Genomic DNA, 23,033 nt, shown 5'->3' on the forward strand with positions numbered 1-23,033 from the left:
AAGCAAAAGAGGCCAAGGAGGATAACTGGACATCTGAACCAGATCTGCATACCAAATCCTTTGAAGCCAAGCTGGGGTAATCAGGATTACTGATTTCTCTAGCCTTATATTGGAAATCACTCTGGGAAGAACCACCAGAGGAGGAAACAGATAAGCAAGCTGAAATGACCAATGAGCTTCTAGAGCATCCACAAACTCTACCTGATGGTCCCTGGACCTTGCAAAATACCTGGGAATACCTTGCAAAATACCTTTGCAGAGACTGACAACTGAGAAAATCTGCTTCCCAATTTCTCACTCCTGGAATATGAATTGCAAAGACTAGAGAGCAATTGACTTCTGTCCACTAGAGAATTTGAGAACACTTTTCTCATGGCTAGGGAACTGTGGGTTTCCCACTGTTATTTCATTGTCTGATTGAAAGCGGAGACAAAACTCCCTTTTCAAGAGAGGCCAAGTCTAAAGAGCGCTGAAAATAGCATAGAGTTCTAGAATATTTATTGGCAACCTCGCCTCATGAGGAGCCTAAACCATGTGTGATATCATAGACCCCCAAACAGCTCCCCAACCTGAAAGACTTGCATTTGTAGTGATCTTGGTCTAGGTGGGATGAGCAAAAGAATCCTTCGGAATAATAAACTGATGATCCAGCTATCAAGTCAGAGACTGACTTGTACTGTGATCCAGAAAAATCTTTTGAGATAGCTGAGTATGATCCCTGCACCACTGACGAAGCATACAAAACTTATGAGGTCTCATGTGAATTCAAGCAAATGGAACTGCATCTGAAGCTGCAATCTTGAGACCCAGTAGTTCCATAAAAAGATCAACCGAGGGAAAGGATAGAGACTGAAGGTTCATACAGGCTGACACCAATTTCAGCCTTCTCTGATCTGTTAGATTCGGTCTCCATGAGTCTCCCTCTATCTGAAACCCCAGAAACGTAACCCTTGTCTGAGGCACCAAAGAACTCTTTGAAAAATTGATCTTCTAACCATGCTGTTGAAGAAACAACAACAGTCTGTTGGTGTGAGGTTCTGCTAAATAAAAAAAAGATTGGGCTTGAACCAAGATATCATCCAGGTAAAGAAACACTGCAATACCCTGAGATCTGATCACAGACAATTTTCACCCATAATCTTTGTGAAAATTCTTGTAGCTGTATCCAGACAAAATGGTAGAGCAAGAAACTGAAAAGGCTTGTCCAGAAAGGCAAACCTCAGAAACTAGTAATGTTCCTTGCGAATTGGAACATACAGATAAGCACATTTTAAATCTATTGTGGACATAAACTGATCTGAACAAAAGGCAGAATAGTTTCAATTTGAAAGTTGGGATTTCGACAAACTTTTTCAGAGCTTTCAGACCCAAAGCTCCTGCTTTTTTTGCTCATTTCTTTTCCTACCTCTTCTGCTTTGCTATACATTAGACTGAGGTACATCTGAGGTGGGATGGACTTTATAGAGCTCTTGGGGTTTGGGAATCTTTGCTTCCTGTTAGTGGTAGGGAGAGTAATTCCCAGGAGTGATGGATCATGTACTCTCACCACCATGAACGAAATTAATTAATCAGGCAAGCATAAATATTTTTTTTCTTTCATACAGGTGATGAGATTTCATGTTCCATTACTCCTGGTAATAAACTAGCGTTGGATTTAAAAAAACATTTTTTTCACTGAAAAACTAAATCCAAAACCCCAAAGAACCCAAAAAGAGCAAAACAATACAATGAAAAATAACCAACAGGCAAAAAATCAATCAACCTGAACTGCCTCAAGGACTTTCCTACCAAAGGCCGCATTAGAAGAAGCAAAAACATAAAAATGGTAGAATTTGGTAAAAAGTATGCAAAGAAGACAAATTAGTTGCCTTGCAAATTTGGTCAACTGAAGCCTCATTCTTAAAAGCCCAAGAAGTGGCAACTGATCTAGTAGAATGAGCAGTAATCCATTAAGGTAGAGGCTGACCTCCCTCCAAGAAAGCCTTATGGATCAGAAGTTTCAACAAGAAGCCTATGAAATGGCAGAAGCTTTCTGCCCTTTCCTGGAACCAGAAAAGAAAACAAACTAGATGTTTGTCTAAAAACTTAAGCAGCGACAAAATAATGCTCAAACAAGGCCCAAAATATGCAAAAAACTCCCTGGAAAATTATGACACAAAGAAGGGACAACCATTTTCCAACTGATAATGTTTTTTTTTTTTTGCCTAAAAGTTGTGTGTTCAGAAAATAACTTTAAAACAAATGCCTTATTTTGGAAAAAAATAAGTTAAGGAGGATCACATGAAAGGACAGATCAGGGCCACCATAAAGGGGGGGACTCCAGTCAGGGGCTTGAGGCAGTCCCCAACTGCCAGCTTTATTAACAATATAATATGCAATATGTAATGTATTGCTGCAGCTGCCTTCACACTTTAGTTTTTGCACGGCATGATGGTATTTGTAGTTCCCTTGTGGTGCACAATTTTAAGCGTGAAAGCAGCAGAAGCAGCAGAAGCAAGCAATTAGTGACCTAGATAGTTCCTACCTAGTCTGCCCCTCTGCACTGCAGCGCCTGTCCTGTGTGTGTGTGTGTGGGGGGGGGATCCACTGATTTAGGTCTCCATAGACGTCTCCTGTTGCAGATCACACATGATGTATCTGGTAGCTATATGAGTCTGTGAATGGAGATGGGAAAGCTGAAGTAAAGCAGGTACCAGTGTATGTTTTGTAAATGTGACCAGGGCTACCCTGTTTAGCATATCTTATATGTGTGAAAAACAAGCAATTGTTTTTTATTTAAAGGAATTTATTTTCTAGTGTCCACAGAGAGTGTGCTCTATTTCCTATGCACTTACAGTTCCCTCATCATTATTTTATAACTGTGTCAGGACTGCGCTCTCTGATATTTGCAGGTCCTCTCGTTAGCCTTGTTTTATTTTTATTGCTATATATCTTCCCCTCCATTCACCACTCACTGCTACAGTCTAACTTTGTTCATTATTAAGATTTATTTGTATAGTGCCGCAAAATTACGTAGCGCTCATGGGTACATAGATAGGGATATACAATACATAGGATTTGAGATAAGATCCACCTAGTGGCAGGGAAGAGTAATTGCCAGGAGTAATGGATCATAGACTCTCACCACCATGAAAGAAATGCATTTATCAGGTAAGTATAAATTATGTTTTTCTATACAGGTACAAATGCCTAAATCCAGAATTCCAAAAATCCAAACATTCTGAAATCCAAACTCCTTTATTTAATACTAGTCCTAAAGCCCGTGTACACGGGCCAATTTTTTAAGTACCGCGGTCCCAACCCTTGCTCCCTCTCTCTCCCCCCTCTCTTTTGCACTCTCTCCCCCCTCTCTTTTGAGCTCTCTCTCTCCCCCCTATTTTGGGCTCTCACTTTCCCCTCTTTTGCTCTCTCCCCCCTCTCTTTTGAGCTCTCTCCCCCCTATTTTGCGCTCACTTTCCCCTCTTTTGCTCTCTCCACCCTCTTTTGCTCTCTCTCTCTCTCTTCCCCCCTCTTCTGCTCGCTCCCCACTCTTTTGCGCGCTCTCTCTCCTTTCTTTTGCTCTCTCCCCCCTCTTTTGCTCTCTCTCCCCCTCTTACTCTCTCCCCCCTCTTTTGCTCGCTTTCTCCCCCTCTTTTGCGCTCTCTCTCCCCCCTCTTTTGCGCTCTCTCTCCCCCCTCTCTTTTGCTCTCCCCACTCTCTTTTGCGCTCTCTCCCCCTCTCTTTTGCGCTCGCTCCCCCTCTCTTTTGCGCTCTCTTTCTCTCCCTCTTTTGCGCTCGCTCTCTCCCTCTTTTGCGCTCTCTCCCCCTCTTTTGCGCTCTTTCCCCCTCTCTTTTGCGATCTCTCTCCCTCTTTTGCGCTCTCTCTCCCTCTTTTGCGCTCTCTCTCTCCCTTCTCGTTTGCACTCTCTCTACCCCCTTTTTTGAGCTCTCTCTTCCCCCCTCTCTTTTGAGCTCTCTCTCCCTCTCTTTTGAGCTCTCTCTCCCCCTCTCTTTTGCGCTCTCTCTCTCCCTCTTTTGCGCTCTCTCCCCCTTTTGCGCTCTCTCTCTCCCTCTTTTACGCTCTCTCTCTCCCTCTTTTGCGCTCTCTCTCTCCCTTCTCTTTTGCACTCTCTGTACCCCCTTTTTTGAGCTCTCTCTTCCCCCCTCTCTTTTGAGCTCTCTCCCTCTATTTTGAGCTTTCTCCCCCTCTTTTGCGCTCTCTCTTTTCCCCCTCTTTCGCTCTCTCTCTCCTCCTCTTTTGCTCTCTCCCCCTTCTTTTGTTCTCTCTCTCTCTCCCCCCTCTATTGCTCTCTCTCCCTCCTCTCTTTTGCTCTCTCTCTCTTCCCCCCCTCTTTTGCTCGCTTTCCCTCCTCTCTTTTGGTCTCTCCCACCTCTCTCCCGTTGGCTACGCCCCTCCGTGTGTGCTCCCGCGAGGCCACGCCCGTCGGTCATGCCCCCAACATGGCACGCCCCACCACGCAGCTTCCACAGTGCGCACTCCTCTGCAGCTCAAGGCCAGGTATGTTTGTCCTCTGCAGTCTCTACTGTACATGACTGCATCTAACAAACATACCTGGCCTTTTATTATATAGGATATTTGTTTAAAAAATATAAGTTATCAAAAATTACTATTTGTCTCTGCCTGTAAGTCACAATCTTCTCTGCTTGTGTCTTTGTTTTTGTGTGTGATGTAAAATGTAAATAATAATTTATACTATCTTTCTGAGGGTACCATATATACAAAAGTATTAAAAATTATATAAAACTACCTGTAGGTTACATGTTTGAACTGTATTATGACAATTTTGCCTAAATGACATAAGATATTGTTGTTTACACTTGGGTGCATCCCCTCTCCAAACTGTCCCATTTAACAGATATAAATATACAAATTTTCCAAATTCCAAACCTTTTCCAGTTTAAGCCGTTTGGATAAAGGGTTTTCTACCTGTACTAGTTTAGTGTCCATTTGATGCTCATCATAGTCATATGAGAGTCACCACAACCAATGTTTAGCATGTTTTAAAGTTTATACATCTCTGTAAGTAATGCTACACTTTAATTTGTTTTTTTGATGTTTTGGGTATCATAATATTTAAGAATATATAAAAAGATTGCTGTTTCCAATAGGCAAAGTGGCCCTAGTGGCAGAAAAAAAAGTATGTTTTCATATCTTTTCTGAAAAGTTATACTGACCTATTACGAAGATCTATATTGGTGTCTTGTTTAATACTATTTGTACCTATGATCCCCAAGGCAGAACATGTTGTGATCTGAGATGTCATTGCAGAAAATGCAGCATGTCTGCAGTAAGAATGGGACACATGGAGGAGCTGTTAGCGCTTTCATTAAGCAGCACTGTTCCACATCAGGCTGACCTCTTCAAATAGCGATGTACTCTGACTGCAATCAGAGCGAAGTTTGAAGAGATCTGTCAAATATGCACCGTGCACCAGCATTTTAATCACAGCACTTGCTCAGAGAGCCTAAGGTGCTTGTACCATCTGGTAATGACTCAGTTTGTTAATTTCTGACATGATACAAGCCCCACTGGCCCTCTGAGCAGCTGCAATATTTAAAATGCTAGTGCACTGAGAATATCTAGCTATGCTTCACATGCACAGAAAAAAACATAATTTATGTAAGAACTTACCTGATAAATTCATTTCTTTTGTGGTGGCAAGAGTCCATCATGAGCTAGTGACGTATGGGACATGCATTCCTACCAGTGGGGGACAAAGTTTCCCAAACCTCAAATGCCTATAAATACACCTCCCACCTCACTCATACCTCAGTTTAATGTATAGCCAAGTTAGTGAGGTGTAAAAGAAGTAAAAGCATAAAAAAGAGGAACAGGATAAATAATGTGCTTTATATAAAAAAAATCATAGCCCCAAAAAATGGGGTGGGTCTCATGGACTCTTGCCAGCATGAAAGAAATTAATTTATCAGCTAAGTTCTTACATAAATTATGTTTTCTTTTATATAGGAGGCAAGAGTCCATGAGCTAGTGACGTATGGGATATAATACCCAAGATGTGGAAGTCCACGAGTCACTAGAGAGGGAGGGATTTGGGAGGGATTTCTGCTGAGAAATTAAATCCAAAAAAATAATTGTTTTCTTAAAAATTCAAAAAACTTAAATCATAGGCACTAGAATCAAACCGAGACAGCTGCCTGAAGAACATTTCTACCAAAAGCTGCTTCCGAAGAAGCAAAAACAAAAATGGTAAAATTTTGTAAATGTATGCAAAGAAGACCAAGTGGCTGCTTTGTAGATTTGATCAACTGAAGCTCCATTCTTGAAAGCCCAAGATGTGGCAACTGATCTTGTAGAATGAGCTGTAATTCTCTGAGGCGAAGACTGCCCTGCCTCTAAATAAGCTTTGTGAATCAGAAGTTTCAACCAAGATGCCAAAGAAACAGCAGGGGCTTTCTGACCTTTTCTGTAACCAGAAAAAATAACAGACTAGAAGTCTTTCTGAAATCTTTAGTAGCCTCAACATAATATTTCAAAGCTCTTACCTCATCCATAAGAATGTAAAGACCTTTTAAGAGTATTCTTAGAATTAGGACACAAGGAAGGAACAATAATTTCCCTATTGATGTTGTTAGAATTCACAACTTTAGGTAAAAATTTAAACGAAGTCCGCAAAACAGCTTTATCTTGATGGAAAACCAGATAAGGAGACTCGCAATAGAGAGCAAACAATTCAGAAACTCTTCTAGCAGAAGATATAGCCAAGAGAAATAACACTTTCCAATAAAGTAGTTTAATGTCCAAAGAATGCATAGGTTCAAAAGGAGGAGCCTGCAAAGTCTTACTACCAAATTTAGACCCCAAGGAGGAGAGAGAGATTTAATAACAGGTTTGATAAAAGTCAAAGCCTGTACGAAACAGTGAACATCAGGAAGATTAGCAATCTTTCTGTGAAATAAAACAGAAAGAGCAGAGATTTGTCATTTCAAAGTATTGGCAGACAAACCTTTTTCCAAACCATCCTGAAGAAACTGTAGAATCCTAGGAATTCTAAAAGAATTTCCAAGAATAATCATGAGTGGAACACCATGAAATATAGGTTTTCCAAACCTTTTATATATTTTCCTTGAAACAGTCATACGAGCCTGTATCATAGTTTTAATCACAGAGTCAGAGAAACTACTATGACTAAGAACTAAGCATTGAATTTCTATGCTTTCAATTTCCATGTGTTAGAGGAAGTGACCAAGGTTGGCAACTGGACATTTGGACAAGGTCCGCATACCAGAACCTGTGAGGCCATGCTGGTGCTATTAGAAACACATAAGATTGTTCCATTATGATATTTGAGATCACTCCCAGATGTGAAAAAATGTAAGCAGGTTGGTAAAACCTAGGACCTGCTAGAGCATTCATCAATTCCGCCTGAAGATCCCTGGACCTGGAGAGGTATCTGGGAGGTTTCTTGTTTAGACGAGAGGCCATCAGATCGATGTCTGGAAGACCCCACATCTGCACAATCTGATAGAACACATCTGGATGGAGAGACCACTCCCCGGATGTAGAATCTGATGGCTGAGATAATCCGCTTCCGAATAGTTTATACCTGGTATATGAATCACAGTGATTAGTCAAGAGTTGGATTCAGCCCAAGAAAGTATTAGAGACACTTCTTTCATTGCTAGGGGACTGTGAGTCCCCCATTGATGATTAACATATGCCACTGTTGTGACATTGTCTGTTTGAAACCGAATATATATAATAGAGGCCAAGCCAGAAGAGCTCTGAAAATAGCACAGAGTTCTAATATTGATTGGTAACCTCGCCTCTTGAGGATTCCAAACTCCTTGTGCTGTCAGAGACCCCCAGACAACTCCCCAACCTGTGAGACTTGCATCTGTTGTGATCACAGTCCAGGTAGGATGAACAAAGGAGGCCCCTTGAACAATAAGGTGTTGGTTTAACCACCAAGTCAGAGAGAGTTGAGTGTTGGGATTTAAGTATATCAGTTGTGATATCCGAGTATAATCCCTGCATCATTGGTGCAACATGCAAAGCTGTAGAGGTCTCATATGAACACAAGCAAAAAGGATCGCGTCCGATGCAGCAATCATGAGACCTAAAACATCCATGCACATAGACACTGAAGGGAAAGATAAGAGACTGAAGGTTTAGACAAGCTGAAACCAATCTCAAACATCTCTGTTCTGTAAGAAATAGAGTCATGGACACTGAATCTATCTGGAATCCTAAAAAGGTGACCTTTGTCTGAGAAATCAAGAAACTCTTTGGTAAATTGATCCTCCAAACATGTCTGAAGAAACAACAGAATTTTTTTGTGTGAGATTCTCTAAATGAAAAGATTGACTTAGTACCAATATATCGTTCAAATAAGTAAATACTGCAATACCCTGTTTTCTGATTACAGATAGAAGGGCATCTAAAACTATTAAGAATATTCTTGATGCTGTTCCAAGGCCAAACGGAAGAGCGACAAATTAGTAATGCTTGTTTAGAAAAGAGAATCTCAGAAAAGATAGTGATCTGGATGAATCAAATTGTGAAGGTAAGCGTCCTGCAAGTCTATTGTGGACATGAAGTGACCTTGCTGAACAAAAGGCAGAATAATCCTTATAGTCACCATCTTGACAATTTGTACTCTTGCAAAACGATTTAAAGTTTTCAGATCCAAAATTGGTCTGAAAGAATTTTCCTTCTTTGGTACAAAGATCAGATTTGAATAAGAATAACCAATCCTTGTTCCTGCTGTGGAACCGGGATAATTACCCCTGAAAGTTCTAGATCTGAAACACATTTCAGAAAGACTTTTACTGTTTTTTTTGTTACATGGGTAAGAAAGAATCTTTCCAAAGGAGGTCTTATTCTAAATCCTATTCGACACCCCTGAGAAATTATATTCTGAATCCACTGATTTTGGACAGAGTCTGTCCAAACTCTTTGATATAGCTTTAGTCTGCCCCCTACCAGAAGAACTGGCTTGAGGGCCGCACTTTTATGTAGGTCTAGGGGCAGGATTTTGTTTCTTATACAGCTTGGATTTATTCCAAGTCAGAGATGGTCTCCAATTAGAGTCAGAGGCCTTAGGGGAAGGAATGATTTTCTGTTCTCTATTCTGACGAAAGGAACGAAAATGATTGGGAGCTTTAAATTTACCCTTAGATTTCTTGTCTTGGGCAGAAAAACTCCCTTACCCTCAGTAACAGTGGAGATAATACAATCCAATTGTGAACCAAAAAGATTTTTACCTTGAAAAGAGAGAGATAATAATCTAGTTTTATACACCATGTCAGCATTCTAAGATTTAAGCCATAAAGCTCTAGTTAGAATGGCTAAAGACATGGATTTGACATTGATCTTCCTAACATCAAATATAGCATCACAAATAAAATGATTTGCATGTTGAAGTAAAACAATAATGTTAGATACTTCAGAATCTGAAGAGAACTGCTGTGCTAAACTGTCCAACCAAAAAGTAGAAGCAGCAGCAACATCAGCCATAGATATAACAGGTCTAAGAATATAGCCAGTATGTAAATATGCCCTTCTTAGATAAGATTCAAGCTTCCTATCTAAAGGATTCTTGGCTACAGGTAAAGGATACAATTTCTTAACCCCTTAAGGACCAGCGACGTACCCTGTATGTCACTGGCCTTTTTTTGGGACTTGATTGTTTTATAGCGCGGTCTTGCCACCAGGGTTGAGACTGCTCTATTCCACAAAGCCTGCTGGAGGGAGGGCATTAATAGTGTGTTCTTGCTAGACTTGTGCTATTATGTCCTGAAAAAAACCTTAACGACCAGTGACATACAGGGTACATTGTGGTCATTAAGGGGTTAAACCTAGAAGGGAGGTTAAGAGGTACCAGGCTTAGACCATTCTTTAGCAATCACATTAGAGATAGCGTCAGGAATAGGAAATACTTCAGGAGTAATAACAGTAGTCTTAAATACAGAATTTAGACAATTACTAGCTTAACCATCAGGATATTTAGACTCCTCAATACCCAAAGTAAACAAAACTTCCTTTAAGAGAGAACAAATATATTCTAACTTAAATAAAAAAGAATTGTCTTTATCAGTCTCTGATGTGGCATCCTCTGAATCAGTATCAGTATGTTGAAGGTCATAACTTAATTTACTAAGTTTAGGAAAATGTTGCAAAAACCTTTTTACATTTATTTGAAGACAAAATAGCAGTCATTGCCTTCTCTATAGCTGCAGCAATAAAATCTTACATTTCTGCAGTAATGCTATGTACATACAGACTGAAATGGAATAAAAGTGGGTGTATTTGTACTCATAGATATATTTAACAATTTGTCAAAACAAGAGCCACATAACTGAGCTGAATAATTTAGATCAGCTTTATTACAACAAACATACTTCGCTTTGGTAAATATGTGTTCAGGCAGCTCAAATCCTATGGTAACAGAGGCAGGTTCAGTTTGAGACATAATTGCAAAAAAAAAAAAACTAAATTTGAAAAAAATAAATAAATTCTGCAAATTTATATCCATGCTCCTATATATTATATATAGAACAGGCTTGAGAGAATCTGAAACAGAGCGAAAATTTATAAAAAAAGAAAACAGATTCATAAAATGCTGCATGAAAGCTCTATAAATGTTTTCTGAAAACACTGAATAAGCTGGGGGAGGAGCTTATAATGGTAACTTTGGCGGGAAAATTTTAAATTTTTTGGCGCCAAAAAATAGGACAAAATGATGACACGTCACCCTATGACATAAATAGCATCATCACATGCGCGACATGCAAAGCTGTAGTGGATTTCTAATACACCTATCATTCTAAAAAGCAGGTATGAATTTTGATTGTATATACAAAAAAAACAAAATGTACCTAAATAAAGCCTAATGGATACTTCTATTATAGCTGCATAAAATGTGATTATCAACATTCCATGAGACTAACATAATAGTTAGCATCTTAATTTATAAATAAATTACTAGCTCCAAAAAAAACCTGTATGTTTCACAGACTCAACCAACCTTGACAAATATTTAGCCACAAGTAAAGTCGCTAAAAAATAGTACTGAATTACTGACTCAAGGCATGTATACAAACAATATATAACAACTTTATTCAAAAAGTGCCCAATCCATAGCTGAGAGTGTCATATAATAAAAGTATATACTTACCGTGTAAGACACCCATCCACATAGCAGACAGCCAAACCAGTACTGAAACATATCAGCAGAGGTAATGGTAGAGGACCTACAGAGGTCTTAGAATAGATTTCCCATAGGTGAAAACATGGCGTCATCAGGCAATACTCCCTTCACATCCCTCAGACAAACACTGCACTTAGAGAGGAATTGGGCTTTAATATGCTTAGAAGCCCCATTCACAGAAGAAATCAAGCACATCATTCTTCATGCTTCACCACCTCCTAAGGAGGCAAAGTTTGTAAAACTGAGGTATGAGTGAGGTGGGAGGTGTATTTATAGACATTTGAGGTTTGGGAAACTTTGCCCCCTCCTGGTAGGAATGTATATCCCATACGTCACAACCTCATGGACTCTTGCCACCTATATGAAAGAAATGTTAACACTAAAACAGTGATAACTTTTACAAGAAACATTTTTGGCAATACGTGTATATTGCAAATATGTTTATATTCAAAGATGTAATTCATCTATGTGCATTAAAATTTTGACTGGAATGTTCCTTTAAAGGGATAGTAAAGTCCAAACTAAATTTTAATGATTCAGACAGGGCATGTCATTTTAAACAACTTTCTAATTTATGTTTATCATTACATTTGCTTTGTTCTCTTGGTATTCTTAGTTGAAAGCTAAACATAGGTAGGCTCATATGGTAGTTTCTAAGCCCTTGAAGACCTTCTCTTTTCTGAATGCATTTGATAGTTTTTCACAGGGTATTAGTTCACGTGTTTCATATAAATAACATTGCGCTCACGCACATGGAGTTACTTAAGAGTCAGCACTATTTGCCTGAAATGCAAGTCTGTCAAAAGAACTAAAATAAGGAGGCAGTCTGCAGGAGCATAGATACAAGGTAATTACAGATGTAAAAAGTATATTTCTATAACAGTGTTGGTTATGCAAAACTGGGGAATGGTAAATAAAGGGATTATCTATCTTTTTAAACAATACAATTTTTGGCGTTTACTATCCCTTTAATGTTGCTTTTCAAGGGAATGGCTTTGTGTCCCTTTCACAGCTCTTTAAATAAATGCAAATACAAAGTATATGCTATAGGGATTTATCTACAGCACGTCTATATTTATTTTAAATATTTCTTATTTCATTATTAGACAGTCAGTAAATTACAATATATTAGATCATTAAAGGGACACTGAACCCAATTTTTTTCTTTTGTGATTGCGATAGAGCATGGAATTTTAAGCAACTTTCTAATTTACTCCTATTATCAAATTTTCTTCATTCTCTTGGTATCTTTATTTAAAATGCAAGAATGTAAGTTTAGATGCCGGCCCATTTTTGTTGAACAACCTGGGTTGTTCTTGCTGATTGGTGGATAAATTCATCCACCAATGAACAAGTGCTTTGCAGTGTTCTGAACCAAACAAATAGCTTAGATGTCTTCTTTTTCAAATGAAGATAGCAAGAGAACGAAGAAAAATTGATAATAGGAGTAAATTAGAAAGTTGCTTAAAATTGCATGCTCTATCTGAATCACTAAAGAAAAATTTGGGTTCAGTGTCCCTTTAAGGCTTACAGATGGATGTAGTATACCACTTGAGCTTTTTTAAAACCTTAAACACGTTTTTAACAATGATCTTAAGTGCATTTGATCTATTTTTAGGAAGCTGAAGCAAGATTTCCCCAGTGCACTTGTGTTTAGCACTGATGACTATTTCATTATGGATGACGGCTGTTATCTGTTCGACCAAGACTTGCTGCATGATGCGCACAAATGGAATCAAAAGCGAGGTAAAGTCATTTTACAAAGAGGGATTAGGATTTTTTTCTGTTTGATAAATAACATCTTAAAGGGACATTAAACACTAGATAAATACTAGATAGAATGGCGCAATCAAAGAAAAGATTAGTCTGAGAATAACAAGTAGATTTATTTTTTAAAGTTTCATTAACTGCTTAAACATTGACAAAATAAGTGTAAAGTTTTATTGTCTATAAATCAACGGCAGCTGCCATGTTGTAACTTAGGTTACCTTCTCTGCTGTGGCCAATTAGGGACAGTTATAAATAGGTCACTAGAGTGTGCAGCCAATGGCTGTGTGGACTATAACAGTGTTCTGCACTTCCATTTCTAACAGGAACTGAAAAGCTCACAATTTCATAATGGAATTGCAGGAAGAGAGGACAAAATAAATAATTAAAGTATATTGCAGATATTTTTTATATATACAGTTTATCATTTTATATTACAATCTCAAAGTGTTTAATGTCCCTATAATGTTTTATTTATTGTGGTATTCAGTGCAAGTATTATATAAATATTTCTTAATAATGAAACACATAAAACCCAGCAATAATGTAAGGTGTGCAGCCTAAATATAAAAAATCCACTTTATTATATTCAAAACTGTATTGGTATAATTAATAGTGTTTGTGAATGGGAAGATATCCCCAAAATGTAACAAATGTGTAATATTTTTTATTTTTTTATAAATCACTATCTTTTTCAACATTGCCAAGCTGTACCCGATGCGCTGCCTTAACATTATTTTTCAAAGTGCAATAAATTGCTTTCCAAAACAAACATTTTTTTAATAATTGTTTTAGAACTTGACTGTGAGTTACCTAGTATTTGACTTGAAGCCACCACACATTATACCAAAGTATTTTATATAGTTTTTTTTAAAAAGCTTGCGTATGTGGGGTGAATGTGAGTTGTGAGTCAAGCGTGACCTCAAGACAGCGGACCTGGGGTGAGGGGATGAGAGTAGAGTCTCCAACTGTCAGAGAAATGTCAAGTGTCGGATGTCTCGACGAGGGGGGAATAAGAAGTGGCTCAGTTTTAGACAGATTGAGTTGCAGGTAGTGTGAGGTCCAAGAGAAAATTTCAGACACAGTTGGTAATTTGGTTGATTAAAGAGGGAGAGATATCAGAAGAGGAAAGATAGATTTGGGTATCATCAGCATATAAGTGGTGCTGGAACCCAAGGGAAGATATCAATTTTCCAAGGGAAGATGTATAGAGAGAGAAAAGCCAAGACAGAGCCTTGTGGTACTCCAACTGAGAGAGGCAAACGATCAGAGGATTTGCTCTTAAAGGAAACAGAGATATGAAGCAAACCAGGAGAGGACTGTATCTCGGATGCCAAAAGAATGTAGGAGTTTTAAGAGACGAGGGTGGTCAACTGTTTTGAAAGCAGCAGAAAGGTCTAGAAGATTTAGTAAGGAGTAGCGTCCCTTTGCTTTAGCGGATAACAAATCATTTTTTACTTTAGTGAGAGCGGTTTCTGTTGAGTGTTTAGGGCAGAAACCAGAATGTAGTGGATCAAGTAAGGAGTTAGTTGAGAGAAATTGAGTTAGACAATTATAGACCAGTTGTTCCAATAACTTAGAAGCAAAGGGAAGTAAGGAGACCGGACAATAGTTAGAAGGGGAGAAGGGGTGTGATTGATGCATGTGCGAATGTATCTGGAAATGTGCCAGCCGTGAGAGACTGCTTAATGATATGAGTTAGGGCAGGGGCTAGTGAAGCAGAGAGAGGGGGAAGGAAACGTAAAGGAATAGGATCAAGGGGGCAGGTTGTGAGATGAGCCCAAGATAAGATTATGTAACGTTAAACAACTTTTCAATGTACTTCTATTATCACGTTTTCCTTTGTTAAAAAGCATTCAGGGAGTGTGCACGTGTCTGCAGTACTATAAGGCAGCAGTTTTGCAACAGATTATACATTAGCAAGATGGCCGCACTATTTCCTGTCATGTAGTGCTCCAGACGTGCACACTACCTATCTAGAATTCTCTTCACAGGGTTTCATGTCCCTTTTAATGTCAGCTCCAGTATAACAACACAATAATGTAACTTTGCTGAACATATGGTGATTTAATGAGAGAAGGCATATGTGCATACTCACGAATCACCAGCAAGCTCCCAGTAGTGAGCCTACCTAGGTATGCTTTTCAACAAAGGATACAAGGATAATTAAACTGAAAAGTCTCTTAAAATTGAATGCTGTATCTAAAGCATAAAACCTTAACTTCATCCATTTTAAATATTTTAAAATACAGCTGTAAGGCCGCTGCTGATTGGCTCACAGGCTTTGTCTGCATGGGACCAGCAGAACTCTGTTGCTCCCAAGTGATACTTTAACTATGTGTTTAACCCATTGTTAAGGTCAATAGTGCCAAAATGACATGCTCTAACAAATTACATGTCATTTTTGAACTGCAATGTCCCTTTAACTCTTTGTGTTCTTGGTCTTATATTAAGAGTCTGACATTGGAAATTATTTATGCTTAACTGATTATGACATCGTTTGCAGCGTGTAATGGTCTAATTTTGAATGGTGCCATTTTTTTATTATTTTTTTTACCTAGACAAACAGGCAAATGCACCAAACGTCTGCTACTTAAGTAAGAAAAAAATATGGTTTTTTTCCTCCAAAAGGGACAAAGCTGATACTTTCAGAATGGTAATTATAAATGCAGCTTTCTTCTATACCCACTTTTATGTGCATTTATAAACTTATGTATTCAAATTATGTTGTCATATTCTACAGCTATAGACAAATTATTACATAAGTGATTGACTTGCTACTGTAACATTTCATTTACAGCACGCAAAGCAATGAGGAGAGGGAATACTCCTATAATTATAGATAACACAAATGTCCAAGCATGGGAAATGAAACCATACGTTGCCATGGTAAGAAACATTATTTATATGTTCAGTTATGTGTAGACATAATGTAGCAGTTCAAGGCAAATGAAGGCAGTGACATCACTAGCTGGTGACATCACTAGTTGGTGACATCACTAGCTGGTGACATCACTAGTTGGTGACATCACTAGCTGGTGACATCACTAGCAGGTGACATCAGGGTGCAGTAGCTTGGGCACTAAATAATGGCTGTACCTTTGTGCACTTTGCTTTCATTGCCTACTCTGGTAGAGGACAAACAATGTAAATGGAGTATAAATATGGCAATGACATTTTCCAAAGTGGTCACTGGCATTGAAAAAAGTTTTTATCTGCTTTACTCAGTATGCACTGTATCACTTATTCATGGTAGACTTCACCTGGAAACAATTGCTGCCATATTTGTAGAGGATAGAGCAGTTGGCAGTGTGTGAGTGCAGGACAGTGGTAAGTACCACTACCTACAGAAAATGAAAGCTGTATGCGTTTAAGGCATGAAAAGGGTTAAATCACTGCTTCTGGTATTATTGGCAAGAAAGGTGTTAAAACTATTTTAAACTATTGCTCCTTTTTTTACTGACTGGAAAGGAGTTAAACTTTTGCTCCAAGTGTTTCATCCCCAAGAGTATAAACAACTGCACCCTGTGTAATGAGCATAAAAGGGTTAAACCACTAAATTGTCTGGCACAAAGGGTTAAAGGGACAGTATACACCGGAATGTTTATTGTTTAAAAAGATAGATAATCCCTTTATTACCCATTTCATAGTTTTTCATAACCAACACAGTTATATTAATATTTTTTTTACCTCTGTGATTACCTATGTATCTAAGCCTCTGCAGACTGCCCCCTTATCTCAGTGCTTTTGACAGACATGCAGTTTAGCCAATCAGTGCAGTCTCCTAAATAACTCCACGGGAGTGAGCACAATCTTATCTATATGACACACATGAACTACTACTGTCTAACTGTGAAATATTTTCAAAATTCTCTGAGCTAAGAGCCGGTTTTCAACGCTTTATAAATCAGTTTGAGCCCACCCAGGTTTATCTTTTCTAAAATATCACCAATGGAACAAAGGAAAAAGGGACACTGAATCCAAATTTTTACTTTCATGATTCAGATAGAGCATGCAATTTTAAGCAATTTTCTAATTTACTCCTATTATCAAATTTTCTTCATTCTCTTGGTATTTTTATTTGAAAAGCAAGAATGTAAGTTTAGATGCCGGCTCATTTTTTTTTTGTGTGAACAACCAGGGTTGTTCTTGCTGATTGATAGATAAATTCACCCACCAATAAAAAAGTGCTGTCTAGGGTCTGAACCAAAAATTGGCTGGCTCCTTAGCTTAGATGCCTTCTTTTTCAAATAAAGATAGCAAGAGAACAAAGAAAATTTCTAATAGGAGTAAATTAGAAAGTTGCTTAAAATTGCATGCTCTATCTGAATCACAAAATAAAAGATTTGGGGCGCGATCCGATATAGATCGTAGTTTGCGGCGCAAGCGAGGGAACCCGCGTCGCCCGCAGTTTCAGCTCACAACTCGAGCTATCCCATATATGTCACCGTCAGATGCTAACGTGCCGTAAGTCAGATAAACCAGCGATGTCCAGAAATCTGCGCAAGTACAAATTTCTGGCGTCGCCAGTGACTTGCGGCACGTTAGAAACTGCCGGCGCCTACAAAACCTGACTAAAGTCTAAATCACCCGCACTGTCTAACACGCCTCCCTAACATAGCCCGACACGTCTAACACGCCTCCCTAACATAGCCCGACACGTCTAACCCTCTATCCGCTATCCCCCCTCACTAGCCTAACAATAAAATATGTATTAACCCCTAAACCGCCGCTCCCGGAGCCCGCCGCTACCTAATAAAGTTATTAACCCCTAAACCGCCGCCAGCTATATTAAATCTATAACCCCCTAAAGTGAGCCCCTAACACCGCCGCCATCTACCTTACCTACCCCCTAAAGTGAGCCCCTACCCCGCCGCTATCTATTTTAAAATTATTAACCCCTAATCTAATCCCCCTACCCCGCCGCCATCTATATTAAATTATTTAACCCCTAAAATACTAAACTATCCCTACCACTAAACCTAAGTCTAACCCTACAAATAGCCCTGAAAAGGGCTTTTTGCGTGGCATTGCCCCAAAGTAACAGCTCTTTTGCCAGCCCTTAAAAGGGCTTTTGGCGGGGCTTTGTCACAACGTAAACTGCTCTTTTGCCTACAATCTACATCCCCCTACACCGCGGCCACCTATAATAAATGTATTAACCCCTAATCTAATCCCCCTACACCGCCGCCAGCTATATTAACGATATTAACCCTAATTATATTAGGGTTAATATAGTTAATATAGTTATTATATTATATATATTAACCCTAATTATATTAGGGTTCATATAGTTAATATCGTTATTATATTATATATATATATATTAAGTATAATAACCCTATCTATCTCTAACATCCTAACTAAACTCTTATTAAAATAAATCTAATATTAATATTATTAATTAAAATATTCCTATTTAAATCTAAATACTTACCTATAAAATAAACCCTAAGATGGCTACAATATAATTAATAATTACATTATAGCTATGTTAGGGTTTATATTTATTTTACAGGTAAATTGTTAATTATTTTAACTAGGTATAATAGCTATTAAATAGTTATTAACTATTTAATAGCTACCTAGTTAAAATAATTACCCAATTACCTGTAAAATAAATCCTAACCTAAGTTACAAATACACCTACACTATCAATAAATTAAATAAACTACAAATATCTATCTAAAAATACAATTAAATAAACTAAACTAAATTACAAAAAACAAACAAACACTAAATTACAAAAAATAAAAAAAAGATTACAAGATTTTTAAGCTAATTACACCTATTCTAAGCCCCCTAATAAAATAATAAAGCCCCCCAAAATAAAAAAAATCCCTACCCTATTCTAAATTAAAACAAGTTCAAAGCTCTTTTACCTTACCAGCCCTTAAAAGGGCCTTTTGTGGGGGCATGCCCCAAAGAAAACTGCTCTTTTGCCTGCAAAAAAAACCACAATACCACCCCCCAACATTACAACCCACCACCCACATACCCCTAATCTAACCCAAACCCCCCTTAAATAAACCTAACACTACCCCCCCTGAAGATCTCCCTACCTTGTCTTCACCCACCCGGGCAGAACTCCTCATCCGATCCAGGCGATGTGTTCCAGCAAGCGGCAGTGAAGTGTTCTTCCATCCGGGCGATGTCTTGAAGCAAGCGGCAGAGAGTCTTCTTCCATCGGCGATGTCTTCAAGCAAATCAGCATCTTCAATCTTCTTAGTTCGCTCCTCCGCCGCGGAGCATCCTTCCGGCACGACGACTTCCCGACGAATGAGGTTCCTTTAAATGACGTCATCCAAGATGGCGTCCGCCGAATTCCGATTGGCTGATAGGATTCTATCAGCCAATCGGAATTAAGGTAGAAAAATCTGATTGGCTGATTGAATCAGCCAATCAGATTCAAGTTCAATCCGATTGGCTGAACCAATCTTGTAATCTTTTTTTATTTTTTGTAATTAAATATAAACCCTAACATAGCTATAATGTAATTATTAATTATATTGTAGCTATCTTAGGGTTTATTTTATAGGTAAGTATTTAGATTTAAATAGGAATATTTTAGTTTATAATATGAATTAGATTTATTTAATAAGAATTTAGTTAGGGGTGTTAGGGTTAGATAGAGTTAATTTAGTTAACATAAATACTATAGTAACTATATTAACTATATTAACCCTAATATAATTAGGGTTAATATAGTTAATATATATAATGTAATAACTATATTAACTATAATATACTTAGGGTTAATATAGATAATATAGCTGGCGGCGGGGTAGGTAGATTAAATTAGGGGTTAATAATTTTAATATAGATGGCGGCGGTTTTAGGGGCTCACAGTAGGGGGTTAGTTTATGTAGATGGCGACGGTTTAGGGGTTAAATACTTTATTAGGGATTGCGGCGGGGGATCGCGGTTGACAGGGAGATAGACATTGCGCATGCGTTAGGTGTTAGGTTTATTTTAGCAGATCGCGGTTGACAGGGAGATAGACATTGCGCATGCGTTAGATGTTAGGTTTATTTTAGCAGCCAGTTTAGGGAGTTACGGGGCTCCAATACTCAGCGTAAGGCTTCTTACGGCTGCTTTTTGTGGCGAGGTGAAAATGGAGTAAGATTTCTCCATTTTCGCCACGTAAGTCCTTACGCTATATATTGGATACCAAACTGCGCGGGTTTGGTATACCTGCCTATGGCCCAAAAAACTACGGGCGACGGCAGAAATATACGCGCGTAACTTCTAGGTTACGCCGTATATAGGATACCAAACCCGCGCAAATATTGGCGTCGCCGACTTTTGCGGGCGACGATTTTTATCGGATCGACCCCTTGGGTTCAGTGTCCATTTAATGATAAAAGTCAAATTGAAAGTTGTTTAAAATTTAATGCCCTATCTGAATCATGAAAGTTTAATTTTGACTAGACTGTCCCTTTAATGCAGTGTTCTGTATCCTACATAAACAACACAAGTTAAATCATGGCTCTGTGAATTATTGGCATAAATAGTCTTTGTACTATGTATTACAAATGTAAGGGTGTATGAGCATTAAATCATGGCTTGTTGTATTACAAGCCAAAAAATATATATAATTTATTCTTAACTGATAAAGTAATTTCTTTCATGGTGGTGAGAGTCTGCGAGCCGTTACTCGTGGGAAAAATTCCCAAAACTCCAAGAGCCCTTAAAAACCCTCCTAACTCACTGGTAAACCAGTCTGATGTATAGCCAAGCAAAGAGAAGAAGAAAGGTAGGAGAGGACAAGAGCATGAAAACTTCCGCCAGAAAAAATATATAATTAAAATCTAGCAAAAAAAAAAAAAATGGGTCGGTCTCATGGACTCTCACCACCATGAAAGAATTTTACTTATCAGGTAAGCACAAATTATATATTCTTTCATAAAGGTGGTGAGAGTCCACGAGCCATTTTTACTGTGAAACTAATACCCAAGTTGTGAAGGCCACAAGTAATGAGGGTGGGACAAAATAATATTTAATTTTATATATATATATATATATATATATATATATATATATATATATCTTTAAAATTAAAACCCTTTTTATTTCAACATCTAATGTCCAGAAACCTCTGCTTGAAGGACTTTCCTACTAAAAGCCACTAAAGAAAAAGCAAAAACATCCAAAAGGAAAAAATTGGAAAAAAATAAGCAAATAATAACCAGCACACATAACTGTGCTCAAACATGCAGCTTTCAGCTTATAAAGAAGATAAGCTACCTATTAGGTATGAACCCAAGTAGCTATCTTACAAACTTGAGTAACAGAGGCCTCAATTTAACCCTTTTATGACAGGTTCATTTTGTCTACATCGGAACAACGTTCCAATGTAGACAAATTGAAATCCCGCGATAGTGCACGTGATTGTCAGATTTCAATGATGGGATCGGGTCAGGGGGGGCGTCCCTATGAAGCTAGGCACGCCCTCCAGACCGCGATCCCATCCAGGAAGCGCTGTTGGCTTCAGGACAGCCAAATGGCTTGGACGTTCTATTCCATCCTAACGGCGCTAAAGTCAGGCGTGGTTAGAACGGAATAGAACGCTGCATCGGCGTTAAAAGGTTAAATGCCCATGAAAAAGGAAACTGACCAAGTAGAATGGGCAATAAAATGTTGAGGAGCCAAACCTACCTCCAAAAAAGTTTATGAATCAAAAGCTTCAGTCAGGAAGTCAAATAGTTGTTGTCTTCTGACTCCTTCTAGAATCAGAAAAATAATAAGCAAGGAGGATTGGATAAAATCCTTATAAGCCTGTAAATAGAATTTCAAAAGTCCTAACAACATCCAAAATATGACGAAACCTCTCCTTAGACTCTTTTGGATTAGGACAAAAAGAAAGCACAACAAATTCATGATTAAATTGTCTAAAGACACCACTTAAGAAAGGAAATCAAACTAGATCTCAAAACCGCCTTATCGGGATGGAAATCAGAGAAGGAGGCCCATAGAAAAGAGTAGAATATTCAGAAATTCCTCTAACAGCAGGGATTGCTAAAAGAAACAGAACCTTCCAAGACAAAAACACTCGGTATCCAAATAGTGCATTGGCTCAAAAAGAACAACCAGCAATATTCTTAGAACCAAATTGAGGTTCCAAAGAGAAGAAATTGGTTTTACCACTGGCTTGATTCTGACTAAAGCTGAAACAAAAACTGAGAACATCAGGAAGCTTAGCAAACTAGTAAAGAAACAAAAGTTAAAAAGATTAAGGGGCATATTTATCAAGCTCTGTATGGAGCTTGATGCCCCTCGTTTAGGCTTGCTGGAAACAGAAGTTATGAAGCAACGGTCTAAAGACCGCTGCTCCATAACTTTTCTGCCTGCTCTGAGGCAACAGACAGAAATCAACCCGATCAAATACGATCTGGTTGATTGACACCCCCTGCTAGCGGACGATTGGCTGCGAATCTGCAGGGGCGGCATTGCACTAGCAGTTCACAAGAACTACTGGTGCAATGATAAATGCCGACAGCGTATCATGTCCGCTCGCACATTGATAACTATGCCCCTAAATCTGGCCCTTTAAAACACAGATAAACCCTTATCCAAACCATCCTGAATAATTCAAGAAAATCTAAAAGAGTGCCAGCGAAAACCATGCTTCAAACATCAAGAAATAAAGACCTTCCTTGCCACAGATATACAGGCCTGAATCAAGGACTCAATAAAAGAATAACTTAGCATTTATTCTTCAAGCCATCAAATGAGAGATTTTAGAACCTGAAGAAAAAAAAACAGCCCTTGAGAAGGTCGTGGCACAGAGTAGAAGGTCGTGGCACAGAGGAAAAGGCCACGGAGGACAGCTGGACATCTGCACCAGATCAGCAAACCACGTACTGCAAGGCCAAGCTGGAGCAATCAGAATTACTGAAACTACTTGCTTGATCCTGTCTATTACTCTTGATAACAGAACAATTGATGGAAAGATGTAAGTCAGACAAAACAACCATGGGGCTACTATAGCGACCACAATCTCTGCCTGAGGACAGAGGCCAGTTCTAAAGAGCCCTGAAGATTGCACAGTTCCAAAATACTGTATTTTTATAGGAATCCTCAGCTCCCAAGGAG

The 23,033-nt window shown here is 38.5% G+C and overlaps 1 protein-coding gene across 1 annotated transcript in view; it reads left to right on the plus strand.

Moving 5' to 3' along the window:
- N4BP2L1 (NEDD4 binding protein 2 like 1) overlaps positions 1–23,033 on the plus strand; it is a 229,879-nt gene that overhangs the window by 118,120 nt on the left and 88,726 nt on the right. The window contains exons 2-3 of the mRNA XM_053708461.1: positions 12,790–12,917; positions 15,739–15,827. Of these exons, the coding sequence (XP_053564436.1) occupies positions 12,790–12,917; positions 15,739–15,827 (217 nt within the window). The remainder of the gene's footprint in view (positions 1–12,789; positions 12,918–15,738; positions 15,828–23,033) is intronic.

Source organism: Bombina bombina, chromosome 3 (genome assembly GCF_027579735.1).
Source record: "Bombina bombina isolate aBomBom1 chromosome 3, aBomBom1.pri, whole genome shotgun sequence".
Taxonomy (NCBI): domain Eukaryota; kingdom Metazoa; phylum Chordata; class Amphibia; order Anura; family Bombinatoridae; genus Bombina; species Bombina bombina.